Source organism: Coturnix japonica, unplaced genomic scaffold (genome assembly GCF_054131305.1).
Source record: "Coturnix japonica strain WE unplaced genomic scaffold, WE-NBRP24 Scf106, whole genome shotgun sequence".
NCBI lineage: Eukaryota > Metazoa > Chordata > Aves > Galliformes > Phasianidae > Coturnix > Coturnix japonica.
In genome coordinates, this window is record NW_028189009.1 from 148,488 (window position 1) to 162,292 (window position 13,805).

The following is a 13,805-nucleotide window of genomic DNA, read 5'->3' on the forward strand; positions in this document are numbered from 1 at the left end:
GGTACGCGCCAGAAATGATTTAAAAACCCATTTGTTCATATAGGGATTGATGGGGCCATGATTCGTATCACACAGCAGGATAAAACCCAGGGCTGCTGTGGCTGCTGCTCCTCAACCACCTCCTCCCTTCTCAGGTGCTCCCAGCAGTGAAATCATGAGAGCTTCATGGTAACGTCCTGCTGGGTCCAACTCTGCATCCCAGTTCTGTGTGCAGCCCATGTCCCGCTCTGTCCCCACTGAACAAGGACCCACAAGGGGAGCCCAGGGGTATGGAGAGCCCTGAGCATCCCAACAGAGCACCCCCAGCTGCTGGCAGCAGGACAGGGGAGCACCCAGGCTGCTCCTCTTTGCTTTAAGCTGCTTCCCATCCACATTCCGGACACAGTGAGATGTTGGAGCTGTCACTATCACCCTGTTCAGTGAGGAGGAAGGAGGCTGAGAGCTGCCCTGCAGCCCTGAGCCCTCCTGGGGCATTTCTCACCTTCCACAAGAACGCTTTGTTTGACGTCTGGTTGAGCTCAGACACAAGAGAGGACACGGCCTCACCTGCAGCCTCCCAGTAGGAAAGCAACGTGACTTCCCCAGCCCAGAGAGGAGCAAAAAGACAAGGAAGAGGTGGGAGAACCCTGCACAGGGCTCAATTCTGCCCCCAAAGCCTCTGGTTAAAGCAAGAAAGCTTCACCCACCGTTACAACAGCTCAATGCAGATAATTCATGGCTTAGCAAACAATAACTCATCCACGTTCCTTGCAAAACAACCCTCAATTCCACACCCAGGGATCCCCATTCACAGCCCTGGGCACTTCACACGCCCATAGAACAGAACCAGGTAACAATAGCTAAAATTTATTAAACACAGAACAGCTGGCAGCTGTGCAGAGCTCAGTCTGTGTCCCAGCCCAGCCACCAAAGAACAGGGAGAACACGAGACATAAAACAAGCTCTCCAAAGAGAGAAACCTGCCCTGAAATCTGCCAGAGGGAGCTGCATTGCAAGGTCCAAATGATTCAGGACTGCCGTCCCTTCTGGTTTCTTGTACCTTCTTTTAAAGAAACAACAGAGATGAGAACACGAAAGCAAACAAACTCAGGCTGCCCTGGCTTCAAATTAAAGAGAGACGATGATTTTTCATGCGTGTTTTAAAAGAGAAAAGGGCAGAGCCTGGGAAGGAATAGGAGCAGAGAAAGCAGCCAAGGCCTACAGGGGAAACTGCTGCAAATACTGGCTGCACCTCAAAAAGAAAGCGGGGGAAGATGGACCCATACACCCTACACACGCTCACCCACACCCTCACATCCAGCCACAGCCTCTGGTTATGCATCAGAGATGGAGAAGTTGTCCTCCTCCTGTGGTTTGCAGATCCAGCTGCCGTAGCCCATCTCTCCCAATGCACTAAAGAAGCACTGCTTGGTTTGCTGGTACTGCACGGCTGCTGCCTTTGCTTCTGAGTACACCAAGAGCTTCTGCAGCTCTTTGCAATCAGTCTTGGCACATAACTGGCGGAAAAGGGCAAAGGTTTTTCTCTTGGACACACGAGACACCTCCAGCTTCGGTCTGAGAAGGAAGAAAAAGGCATTGGGGAAAGGGATGACACAGAGAAGCTGATAGGAGCAGAGGACTCAGAGCAAACCCTTGGTCAGAGACCCATGAGATCCCCCTGGGGATCTGCTGCAAGGCCTGGGCACAATCTGTTCTGCTTCAAGAGCTCTATATTGAGTCAGCTTGTAATACCCCTCCCCACAGCAGATACTGCAATGCTGAATACAACTGACCCCAGCTCCCCAGACAGAAAAGCAGCATCAGGAAAAGCTCTTCTTACCCGTCTACTTTCCCTTTTGTGCCATCCAACACTTCCACTTTGCTTTCATCAGCAAGACACCAGTTCACTGAAGACTCCTTCGTCTTGCCTGTCTGCCTGGCTGAGTCGTACACGCTGACTCGTCCAACCTGCAGCCAAAGAGGGGAGAGGGGGGGGGCTTTCCAACACTGATCCCACCATGAGATGGGGGTCACAGCAGCCACCTGCCCTGCACTCATTTATGGCCTTTGCTTTCCACCCCTGATGCTCAGTGCTCTGCATGTTAAAAACCTCATCTACCCCATGCTGAAGGTCCTCTACACTGATGCTCTCTTTGGGAAGTGTCAGTGCTGGGTCTGATCTCACCTGGGAGAAGCAAAACCTGGAGTTTCCAACCCTTGCACTCAGCTCAGCCAAACACCTGAGATTAAGAAGCCTGTTTGCTGCCAAAATGAAGGCTAAGAGGGTAACCTTGGTCTGTGTTTCCCCATGAACACAGAGGGATGGCACATACTGCTTTACTGGCCACCCCCTACAGTGACCTCAGGGCTGAGGTGGAAGAGAGGATGGAAACACCAAGAGAAGCACAAACCTCTGGGTGGTTGATACGATACGGAGCCTGGAGCCTCTTGTGCAGCACATCCCCATCTCTCACCAGGCGGCAGCAGATTGCTCGTGTCAAGTGGCCCTGGCTGTACAGGTAACCTATGAAGACACACGTGAAGGCATCAGAGAGCAGAAGTGTGCAGCTAATAGATGAGCCCTGAGAATGACAGCACTGAAAGCTGGCAGCCATGGGGATCAGCACAAAGTGAGCTCGCTGCCGCACACCCCAAGGTGAAGGCTTACTGCTCATATGCACCTTTAATAATGCAAGTTTGGTCTCAGCCTCACAGGCACCTTCTAAAATCAAGAATCCTAGAGGAAAACTCACACCACCCACTACATACAATCCACCAGCTCCAAAACAGAACAGACTGATGTTTCAGTCTCTTACTCTCCACGGTGGAAGGGGGTTATTTGGCACAGCAGCTCGCTCCACAACAGAGCAGCACAATTGTCCCAACCCATTAAGGGACAATGGGTCTCATACCAAGAGTAACAGAGCTGAGATACACCGGCTCGATGAAGTGTGACAGCAGCGCTCCTTGCAAGCCCAGGACGTTCCAACGTAGGATTTTATCACTGCAGGACATGGTGCGTAACCTCTCCCCGTGCTGGATCCCATCCCACGTCGGCACGATGTCGCTTGACTCCACAGGAATGGTGCCTTCCCCTGTGTGAGCAAGGAAAGCTCAATCAGGCACTCAATCCCTTTGTTACCTGCATGCTTCAGATCCCATTGGGTGAAGGAAGGAAGCCTGGATGGCCCATAGAATGGCTCATAGACTAGAGCTTCCTAACACAGACTGCACTCACCATTCTCCACCTTGGTCCTCAGCTTGCCTTGTTTGGAGTTCTCAAAGAGGGGCTGGTGCTCTGCCTGCCCCACCACGCTCGCCTGGTCACTGCAGGACTTATCAAAGAGAGCTCCATCTCCACAGGGTGCTGTGCTAGAAGTGAAATACTCCCCAGGTTACAGCCAGGTCACCACCCACATCCCACCCCCCCTGCATCGCCCCAAGCCAACCTGATGTAGAGGTGGAAGGTGATGTTGCTCTTTATTTTGAGTCTCCTCCCTCCTGCTGGCTCAAAAATGCTCTCTTTTGCAGCAGGTTTAGAGGGGTCGTACTTCATCAGCTCACTATAGAGAAACCTGAAAACAGGAACAACGCATCAAAAGGTGCTTTGGCTCCTCAAGACAAAACACATATAGATCTGCACAGTGCCCTGGACAAGCAGGATCCTGAGCTCTGCCTCCATCAAACCAATGACAGAAGCCAATGAATGGCGTGTGACAGCACAGAGAGGCACAAAACAGAGCAGATTTTTTTGCCAGGCAGATGACATGCAATGAAGAAACAAGCGTGGTGTTGGATAAGCAGATACAAGCACTGACGGAGGAGAGAAAGGAAACCGGCTGGCTCAGCTCTGCTGTTTGGATGCATTTGATCTGAGCGTGAAGAAGACTTCAAGGTTGTTAACTTAGCACCTTTAGTCAGCACCGAGTTTGCACGCAGAGTAAAGAGCCCCAAAGGCAGCTGAACATGAGCAGTATTATTAACACAAGCCCACGATCTGTTTACATTGACTGGGCTTTTCATGGCTGCTGCTGGCTGGGAGGAAAACCCTGAGGTCTCCAACACACCATCAAGGACTAAAGGAAAATTGCAGCTTCACTGAGATCCCTCAAGAAGAGCGTGTGCAGGAGAGGTGAAGCTCATTGCTGTCATTTCCAACAGGCTCCGCTGTGCCAGAGCAGCCCAGCAGCTACAGCTGTCAAGATTCATAGCTCAGATAGACAGTAAGCAACAGTGCAACCCTCTGACTTCACAGCCTGCTGGGGAGCTACCCCCAACACCTCCCAGAGCTCAGGAAGGCACAGAGGGCAGACAACAGCTTTACAGAAGCAGCTTGCTTTGCTGCTGCTCGTAAGTGGGAGGGCAGGCAATTAGTGAGGCTCACCCAATTGCATCTGGCTTCAGAGAAGAGCTGAATGTTTTTACTGATAAGAGAACAATTGGGCAGTTTGGTTTGGATAAAGCCTTCCCAACTGATGAAAAAAGGGATTTGTCCCTTATCAGCAAACTGCCTTCTGCACCCACAAGTGCCACCAAAGGATCTGGGCTGCATAATCCCCATTGCTGCCTGATAGTGCTGTGCTCAGACCGGAGCTGTGCTTTGCACCATGCTTTATTTTAAGTGCAGCAGAAACAGCCCTTGGGCTCTTGGCAAGTCTCCAGTTCAGCACTAAATTTGGGCAACGTTCATGCACGGCCCTTCCTTATCACAAATAACATCCCTCTGTTTTAACAACACATGGGTAAAGTGGTGTTAAAGCGCTGCAGGAACCGCCCTGGCTGCACCCCTTTGCAGGCAACCTCTGCCTCTCCCTGGGCTTCCCCCTTCTCACCTCACAAAGCCTCTGCGTGAAATGATTTCTGCATGGCAGTCATTCACCGTCTCCCCCTTCAAGCTCAGCTCTTCTCCTTTCACACACCGATTACCTGGGGGGGGAAACAGAAGAGAGAAATGGAAGGTTTGTGTCACTCAGTGCTGCAACAAGAGCTTTGTAGAAGGGTTTAAATCACACTGAGTTTTACTTCTCTGGGCTCCTGAGCAGCACCTCTTGCATTAGTTACCACCTTGACCCAGGCAGGGAGGAAAACAAGGGATAGAGAGAGCACACACTGCTCCATAGGCAGCAGAGATTCTGATGGCCACACTTTTAGGGCAGCATCCCTCTAAGCCCAAGTGCTTTTCAGCTGTGACAAAATGAGGAACCTGTGCTATGTGATGCGGGAAGGAGCCCACGCTCTGATGCACAGAGCAATGCAAGCAAAGATTAAGAGCAATATCGCTCAAGGCACCATCACTTTGTTCTCCCTCTCCAGCTAAATCACTTGTGACACCATGTGAGCCCTGCGAGCGTTGCTTGCCCTTCCAAAGCCTCCAGCAGCAGCTGTTCACTGCTTGGAGCTGATGGGGAACCCAGTGGGAGGTTCAGAGCTCAGCTCATGTTGGAAGCAGCCCATACCTGTCCCGATGCTGACCACCACTCCCAAGTCCTGGCTTCCCTTTCGCATGATGATGGCAGCCAGGATCTTCCTTCCAAGCAGGCTGTGCTGGATGCAAGCAGTCAGGGCGTTGAAGCGTTGGTGGCTCAGCATGGCCATCTGGTCGTGGAGGGTGCTGCCCCTCACAGGGAGCTGCAGGGCAGGGAGGAAAAGAGCTCAGGCAAAGAGCAAACCCAAAACACAGCTAAGCAAGCAGAAGGACTCGATGATCTCTAAGGTCCCTTCCAACTTGCACAAGGCTGGAACACACAGAACACAGACTGCAGGCAGAGATGTTTGGGGTTGGACACACAAAGGGCATCACATCAAAGAGGTGGGTGAAGATCTTTGGGGTATTTCTAGGATGCAATGCCTGGAGTTCTGCTCTGAGCACACCATTAGCAAGCTGTCTGCCTGGCACAGAGCTAAATGAGCTCAAGGTGCCAGGGGGAACCCCACTGCGAAGCAACAAAACCCAATCTTGCCTGTATTCCCAGAGACTCAGCCAGGGAAATCTGTGTCTGGCTTTGCAGGAATCCCCCCCTCTGTTTGCCTGTTGGGAGAATGCACCTGCAACTGCCTCCTCTATCACCGCCCTCCATCACATCCTCCCTGATGGATTTGCTATTTAGAGCCACAGCCGTTGCAATGGGAAATGCAGTTTTGGAGAGATCACCAAACTCCAAGTGAGATTTCAGGTTTGGGGCTGCCATCCTGACTCAACCACTTGTATCTGATGCACGACTTTCTGAGCTGATGTAGTTTTCAGTCTGGCATGAAGGTATTTGGAATGGATGTATCAGAATAAAAATGGGAGCATTCCTGTACCACCGCAGGAACATCTTCCAGCAGCTCATGGAAGTATCAGAGCATAACAAAGGCCTTAAAGCAGACACCAGCAGGAGTGAAGAGAGTGGCTGCACCATGGGGAAATACCCAACCCGTTTTAGCACAGCATCAGCCCATCTACACCTTCAGAGAACAACAATCTGAGGCATTTTCCTGCTGGACTGAGAAGCACAGGAGAGAAAGGGCTACAAAAGCAGCCCCAGCCTTAGAGCTGGACGTTACCTCCACGATGCTCATCCCTCCTATGCGTTCTGCTTTCTCTGTTTCCCCAATCAGGACCCGGAGCGCTGCGTCAGCTGCCTCCTGCTTGCCCTGTTTCTTACTGTGTGCAGTTACAGCTGGGAACCAGCGGCCTCCAACCTTCGCCTGATAGACAAACCTGTAAAGACAGCAGAGAACCAAAGAAAACCTTCAATTTCAGCTTGACTTTAAATCTCTCAGCACAGAGAAGAGCAGAGTGGAGGCATGAGGTTGGAAAAGCCTGTTGTCATCTCAAACCACTTCCCTACTCCAGGACAACAGTAAAAAAGCAAGATTTCCCCCCAAGAGAGACACAGCCACTTACTTTGGGTCATGGGGAGGTCCTGTTTGGTCAATGAGTTTGAACTCTGCAGCAAAGCCATTGGAGCGGGCGTATTCCAGCAAGCCGCTGACCGGATTGACATTGAGGTATTTGATGAGCTCCCCAACAGCCTTTGATTTCATTGCTTTGGGTTCATTGCTTTCAGGAACAACGACCTGCAGAGCACAGCTGTGTTCACCCTGGGGCTTCACAATGGGCTGGTAGAGGACAGAAGGACAGGACAGGGTTGTTAAACACCAATCGCTTCTGCAAAGCTCTATCAGAGCCACAATGTGGCCTCATGGGGTGGAATGCATGAAATAAAGGGGGAACACAAGGCAAGCAAACAGTTGGGTGTCACAAAGGAGCTCCCTGTACCTGTTCAGGTGGGACACGTGGCATGGACTCTCTAGAAAGAATCTTCATAGCAACCTCTGCTGCCATTTGCTTTGCTCCCTTCTTGCTGTTTCCTACCACAGCAGGGAAAATTTGGTCACCCATTTTCACACGGTAGCTGAACCTGACAGGACATCATAGCATACAAAGAGTGTTAAGCACACACATCTCAGCCCTGTTTATTATCCCTTTCTCCCAGTTCATGTTTAAATCCTTCTGTATTAACACCACTTTGAATCTACCACCACGGCCTCAAGCTGGAAATCACAGCAGTGCTACCAGGTAGAGCACAGGACTAGAAGCTGTTCTTGGTGCAGCAAAGCATTCCTGCTCTGAGAAAAGGCACTTTTAGCTTTCATCTGGAGACAGACATCATGGAGGAGCCATGCTCAGGCTCCTTGGTAAGAGGTTAAATCAGGATGAGCACCAGCAAGGTGTTAAGGGAAGGAAGGGTTTCCATCCTCCCCATAGCTGACAGCTGCATGCCATACCTGGGATCGTGAGGTGGGCCATCCTGAGACAGCAGCACGAATTCAACTGTGTTTCCAGACTTCTGCCCATACTCCATTAACACGCTGATGGGGTTTTTCCCAGGCAAAAGGTTCAGCTGAGCCGGTGAAGACGACAGCTCTGGCTCTGAATGCAAAGCCTGCAAAGAGAAGATGGGCTTCAATACAAACACTGTTTGACCGAGCTGAAAAAGAAGACGAAAAGACTCACCTGCTCCAGCTCAGAGCTGTCAGATACAAACTGCATTTCACTGCTAAGATCGTCAGGGCTTCCATTCTCTGCTTCTTGCATCAGGATCTTCATGGCATTAGCTGCTGCCTCCTGCTTGGCCAGTTTTTTGCTTCCTGCTTCTGCTGGTGGGAATGGGCGCCCATTAATCACTGCCTGGAACTTAAACCTTCCACAGGAAGAAAACAAAGAGACCTAAATCAGGAAGGTAAATCAACGTGGTGTTCTCAGCACAAGTGTTTGCTCTTGGAAGTCGATGAGGAGGAGCAGGCAGCTGCAGGCTGAGAGCAAACCATTGCTGCTACATGCAAGAAGGAAAGCTGTGTGTCTGGGTCTCACTTCACAGCATCTCCAAAGCTGCTTAGGTTAGATGCAGCAGCTCTGGATTTTGTTCTGCAAGAAAGGGGATGAGCTGCCTTGTTCTGCAAGCCAAAAAGACAGCTGGAAAGATGCAACAAGCCCTTGCAAAGATGCAACAAGCCCTTGCAAAGATGCAACAAGCCCTTGCAAAGAGCAGCTCGGTCACATCTCCTGCATGGGGAAGCAGTAAGTCTGAGAGCAGCCCATCCTGCTCTGCCTGCACCTCATTTGTTCCTCTGGCACTCTCCTTGAATCCCAGCAGTGCTGTGAGCCACCCAATGCATTCAGAGCAGCTCAGGAGGTGCTGCTTCACACACACACACCTCTCATGGGTTTCTTTTCCAGCTATGCAGCTCCTCTCCTGTTCTACAGCCCCGTGCATAGGAAAATTGCTTCCAGATAAAAGGGGTCACCCGGGATCCAGAGATGGGCTGAATCCCTTCCATCTCCCCTTACAAAAAAAAGACCTGGGACTCTGCCTTCAGAAATGAGGCCAATTTTCCTGTCTAGCGAATCTATTGACGTGTTCCAGCCTGGCACATGCCCACTTTTCACCATCTCACTCAGGAACAGCCACAGTTTAAGCAGTCAGAGGTGGGACCCCAGAGACTGAATCCAGACAGTGTAGCATCACGTTGGACTCTGACCTACCACACCATAGAGACACTGCGGGTGGGTTCACCCCATTTAACCCAAACTCGCTGCTCTCAGGTGCTTCGTTTGGGGCTTCTTTTATGCCACATCCTCAGCTTGTATCTGGATAAGTCAGAGATACCCCAGAAATGCCAGTTTTACCTCCCAATATAACCAAAATTGAAAGCCAAGGAGACTAAATCAGGCAGAGCATCAGGCTCAAGAGATGAATTCTATCCCTGTGTGGGGTTAGCAGACACAGAATGCTGGTGTTTAAGCAGGAATCAGCCAGGCTCATCAACCCAAACAGCAGCAAACATTAACGAGCTGCTCTTTGGGACAACACCGGGGTGGAAGCTGGTCAAATTCAGCTGAAACAAATAGAGCTCAGGGATGTTAGGAAGCATCCTTACCGTGGCTCATGAGAGGGCCCACTCCGCTCCAGCATGGTGAACTCACAGTGCTGGTAGGTAAACTGGGAGTACTCGGTGAGGCCGCTCACTGGGTTCTTCTCCTGACAAGCCAGCAGCTTCTCCACTGGGGTGCATGGGAAGACAGTGTTAAACTGAGCAGCGTAGCTGGGGGAAGACTGAGAGTGCATGATGGATTCTGAGCCATCCGGCTGCTTGGTGATAGTGTTTAGATAATCTGGGATATCATCCGAAGCCCACCTGCTGTTTTCAGAGCTATCGTAGCTACCGAAGCCAGTAAATAAGGGCTTGGATTCCTCAGGCACGGCTGCTTCATTAACAGCAGCATTGATCTGAATGCTCGGCTCCGACGGCTGTTGCCCACCTCCCACACTTTGCCCTGCTGTTGTTGCTGCTGGTGATGCTGCAGCCGCCTCTCGCAGAGCTGGAGGCACAGGAGGAGGCTGCACACCTGGTTCAGGTGCAGGATCTGCTGCTGTTACAGTGGCTTTCAGCCTCATCTCCATCCTCTCTCGCTTCCTGCTCGTTAGGGACCATCGTGGAGGGGTTGAGTTCAGCTTACGGACATCACCCAGCTTCTCCAAAGCACTGAGAAAGGAATTCACATCCTTCGCCCTGGAAAATCCAATGTTTCTAGCAAGGTTGATGGCCGTCGTGTCCGCCACGCTGAACAAGAAGTTGCAGATTTTGTCCTTGGTCTCAGCCATGGTGGGGTTGGGGTCTCTCCCACCAGCTGCACTCCTCTCCTCCCTGCTTTCAAGAGCTGGGTCTGTGTTCCCCACCCCGTGCTCAGGAGGGTTTCCTTCTCTCTCTGTCTTTGGGTTGGCAATCCTCCACAGCGGCGGCGTCCCTTCGGTCCTGTGCAATTTGCCTGCCCTGAGAAGCTGATACAAAACACGATTGACTTCTTTCCTTGGAGTTTTAAGCTTACGGACGAGATCGTGAACTGTACGAGTCTCTCCCTCCCGAAGCTGCCCTAAAATACTCAGTATTTCTTGTTCCAAACTCTGCCCAGCCAAAGACAGTCTCTGTAAATCCAACCTGATGGCGGATGAATCTCTTTGCAAGTCCTCCTGAGAGTAATAACGAGGAGGGGGACAACGTGGGGGTGTTTCTACCTGCTGCTGCTTGCTGGAGAACCTATGCCATCCTGCTTTACCACGGCCACCCTGCCCTCTCCCTGCAGGAGCAGCAGCCTGCCATCCCCCAGCACACAGCTTGCTGTACGACTGCGGCCTCTGAATTAAGCAGACATCACCATCCAGCTCTGCCAGGCGCCGAGAGGATTCCCAGTTTGTTATCTGCGACGAATGGGGGCGGTTAAAGAAAGCTGGGTGAGGGTTGGAGCAGTTATGCCTTGCTCGGGTGAGATGTGAGCCTTTGCCTTGAGCAGCGCCTCTGCTCATAGCGCTCTGCTTGAGCACACGTTGGCATCCAGGCTGCCTGCACACCAGGAGCAGCGATTCCTTCCAGTTCCCAGTGGATACCTGCTAGGAAGACACACAAAAAACAACCCAATGGGGGTTAAAAACCCAATGACACCATTATAAGCAGAGGTGCAGCCTAAACACCCCCCGTGCTGCTGAGATAAGAGCCTCGCCAAGCCTTTCCACTGCCATTCAATTATTCATGTGAGCACAGCTGGCAAATTACACCTGCCCAGGTCAGAACCCAGCAGCCAGGAACACTGGGTGAGGTTAACAAGAAACCAGCTTCATATAAAGACAGATTGGCCGCTCTTGTTTGGGCTGAACATCAAGGTGGAAGCAAAGACTGCTTGAGTTTGGGTTCAATCCCCTTCTGGCACCGCTGGGACATGAGCAACTTTCACTTCTGTGCCCGCAGGGAGGCAAGAAGCTCATGTCTGCTTTTGGAACCTGAAAGTCAGAGGGAGGCAGGGCAGCTCAATGTGGCACAGCTGTGAGAGCTTCATAGTCAGGGCTTAAGCCAGAAACCTATAAGACCTATAAAGACCTATGGATGTAAAGCATCACACTGCAGGAGTAAGGTGATAACCTACAGTGAAATCAGATCGGCGGCCGCTTTGTAATGCCACGAAGGCGTTTTGGGGATGGCAGCCTTGAGTTTCGCTCACACCTTCAGGGCTCTGAGCTTGTAAAGTGAAGCAGCCGCTCATAGGGTGTATCCCAGCCCTCCTACACATAGTAATGGATATTCCCTGCCAGGCTCCCCCCACAGGGACCCCCACATCACCCAGCATTGATAAACCCTTTACAAAGGAAGCTCTTTGACCTCCCCAAGCCCAAGAGCGATGTGTCAATAGGGAAAAGAAGGATGAAAAGAGGGGAAGGCTGCACGTGGAGCGCTCCTAAATGACCGGAGCACGCTCAGCTCTTTAACCACACCGACCACCGAAAGGGCTGACAATAGCAGGACATGGGGAAACGGTTTTAAGTTAAAAGAGGGAAGATTTAGGTTGGATGTTAGGGGAAAGTTCTTCACTAGGAGAGTGGTTAGGAACTGGAACAGGCTGCACAGGGAGGTTGTGGATGCCCCGGCCTTGGAGGTGTTCAAGGCCAGGTTGGATGGGGCCCTGGGCAACATGATCTATGGGGTCTCTATGGGGTCTATGGGGATCTATGGGGTCTCTATGGGGTCTCCTGGGCAACCTGATCTAGTAAAGGTGTATGTTTGGTGGCCCTGCCAGGCAGGGGGGTTGGAACTACATGATCCTTGAGGTCCCTTCCAACCCGGATCATTCTGTGATTCTATGGGGGCTGTGGGGTTTATGGAGTCTCTATGGGTCTCTATGGGGTCTCTGTGGGGATCTATGGGGTCTCTATGGGGATCTATGGGGATCTATGGGGTCTCCTGGGCAACCTGATCTAGTAAAGGTGTATGTTTGGTGGCCCTGCCAGGCAGGGGAGTTGGAACTACATTATCCTTGAGGTCCCTTCCAACCCGGGTCATTCTGTGATTCTATGGGGGCTGTGGGGTTTATAGAGTCTCTATGGGTCTCTGTGGGGTCTCTATGGGGATCTATGGGGTCTCTATGGGGTGGATATGGGGTCTATGGGGGGCTGGAACTACACGATCCTTGAGGTCCCTTCCAACCCGGCTCATTCTGTGATTAACGCGGCTCTTTACGGTCCCGAATCAGCACCGACCGATCGTGTGTCGGCTCTTCCCGTTCCGCGTTACCTGCGCTCGGTCCGACAGCCCCAAACGGGGCTTTCTGTGCCTTCGGACGGCCAAAGCGAAGCTCCGGAGGCGGTACCGGGTCCGGTTAATGCCGTAAGATGGCTGCGGATCCTTTCGCTTTCGGTTCCGTCCCCGCAGCTGTTCTCTCCGCCCCACAATGAGGCGGGCAGCGCTGGGACGAGGCGCCGTGCCTAGAACCGGACGGGGGGGGGGGTTAAAGGAATGAGGCCTTGCTTGAGGCGGAGCATTGGACCCGGTTCGGGGTTACGGTCCCGGTCCCGGTACTACCGTGCACATCTCCACCATAGATGGGAACTCTCTTTATTCTCTATGTTCTCACCCCCCTTCATCCCGTCCCGGTTCCCCATTTCCCCCTATAGGCTCCAGGCTCCTCCCGGTGCCCCGTTCCCACACCTTACCCCTCCCCCCCCGTCCCCTCTTACCCCCTCCGCCGCCACCGGCGCCGCTGCGGGCGCGCAGTAATGACGTCATCAAACTGCGCCTCGCGGCGTGGCGGCCGCCATCTTTCTTCAGGGCACGGAAAGGCGGAGGAGTTCGGGTAGGGCAACGCATGGCTGCGTGCCGGTGGAGGGGCTGCTGGCCTACCGGGGATATCGCTTCGATCCCGGATCTCCCGTTCGCTCCCCGAGTGTCGCCTGTTGTTGCGGATGTGGCCGCACTAGGCCTGACTTTGCGCGTAGGTGCTACCGCGCATGCGCTCTGTGATAGCAGTGACGCGCATGCGCCTGAGCACCGTCGGGCTGGCGCATGCGCAGTGAGCTCTGCCCATGTGCTCGGTGGGCGTCGGGTGTAATATATGGGGAGGGGTCTTCATTCACCTTCATTCACCCATCTGCCTTCATGGCTTCTGTGACTAATACAGTTCCTGGCCCTCGTTGTTCTTTGGACCCCCAACCCCCCACCTTCCCTGTGTGCCTTCAAAGCCCCCCTAAGTTCCCCCCACACCCTATGGGGCTCACACCCCCTGCATTCATCCCAGCCCCACTTTGATGCCAAGGGGAAGGAGCCCCATAGGTCCCATCCCATAGTTCAGCTCCATCCCTTTAGGGCCACGTCCCCATGTCTTCATGTCCCCATGGAGCCCCTATAAAGCACCCTCAGCCCCTGCCCACCCCCAGAGCTCCCCCAGCACCCACCCATCTCCCTACCCCATAGGTCTGCACTGTCCCCTGTGCCCCCCCCCCCCCCCCAATCCCCAT

At 52.7% G+C, this 13,805-nt stretch overlaps 1 protein-coding gene across 4 annotated transcripts; it reads right to left on the reverse strand.

The window, feature by feature from the left end:
• Positions 1 to 830: 830 nt before the first annotated feature.
• Positions 831 to 13,307, reverse strand: ADAR (adenosine deaminase RNA specific). Of its 4 annotated transcripts, none has more exons than XM_085535029.1 (16): positions 13,029 to 13,307; positions 12,586 to 12,776; positions 9,406 to 10,910; positions 7,982 to 8,168; positions 7,753 to 7,910; positions 7,244 to 7,385; positions 6,869 to 7,041; positions 6,526 to 6,682; positions 5,436 to 5,607; positions 4,812 to 4,905; positions 3,429 to 3,554; positions 3,218 to 3,351; positions 2,892 to 3,074; positions 2,391 to 2,503; positions 1,820 to 1,947; positions 831 to 1,554 (listed from the first exon to the last, which is right to left on the reverse strand). In XM_085535029.1, the coding sequence occupies exons 1-16, from the start codon at positions 13,156 to 13,158 to the stop codon at positions 1,314 to 1,316; spliced, it is 3,834 nt and encodes a 1,277-aa protein (XP_085391155.1). In that variant the 5' UTR covers positions 13,159 to 13,307; the 3' UTR covers positions 831 to 1,313. The 4 variants fall into 4 exon arrangements, with proteins under 4 accessions (XP_085391155.1, XP_015740039.2, XP_085391154.1 ...); XM_015884553.3 differs by having other exon boundaries at positions 6,869 to 7,083; XM_085535028.1 differs by having other exon boundaries at positions 9,406 to 10,913.
• Positions 13,308 to 13,805: the final 498 nt, after the last annotated feature.

Bases quoted from the DNA above. Each gene is read 5' to 3' on its own strand.
- ADAR (XM_015884552.3), bottom strand. From the start codon at position 13,158: ATGCGTTGCCCTACCCGAACTCCTCCGCCTTTCCGTGCCCTGAAGAAA. The intron at 6,683-6,868 runs GTAAGTGGCTGT...CTGTCTTTACAG, and splicing joins GGACCTCCCCATGACCCAAA to GTTTGTCTATCAGGCGAAGG. The intron at 1,948-2,390 runs GTTTGTGCTTCT...CTTTGGCTGCAG, and splicing joins ATCGTATCAACCACCCAGAG to GTTGGACGAGTCAGCGTGTA.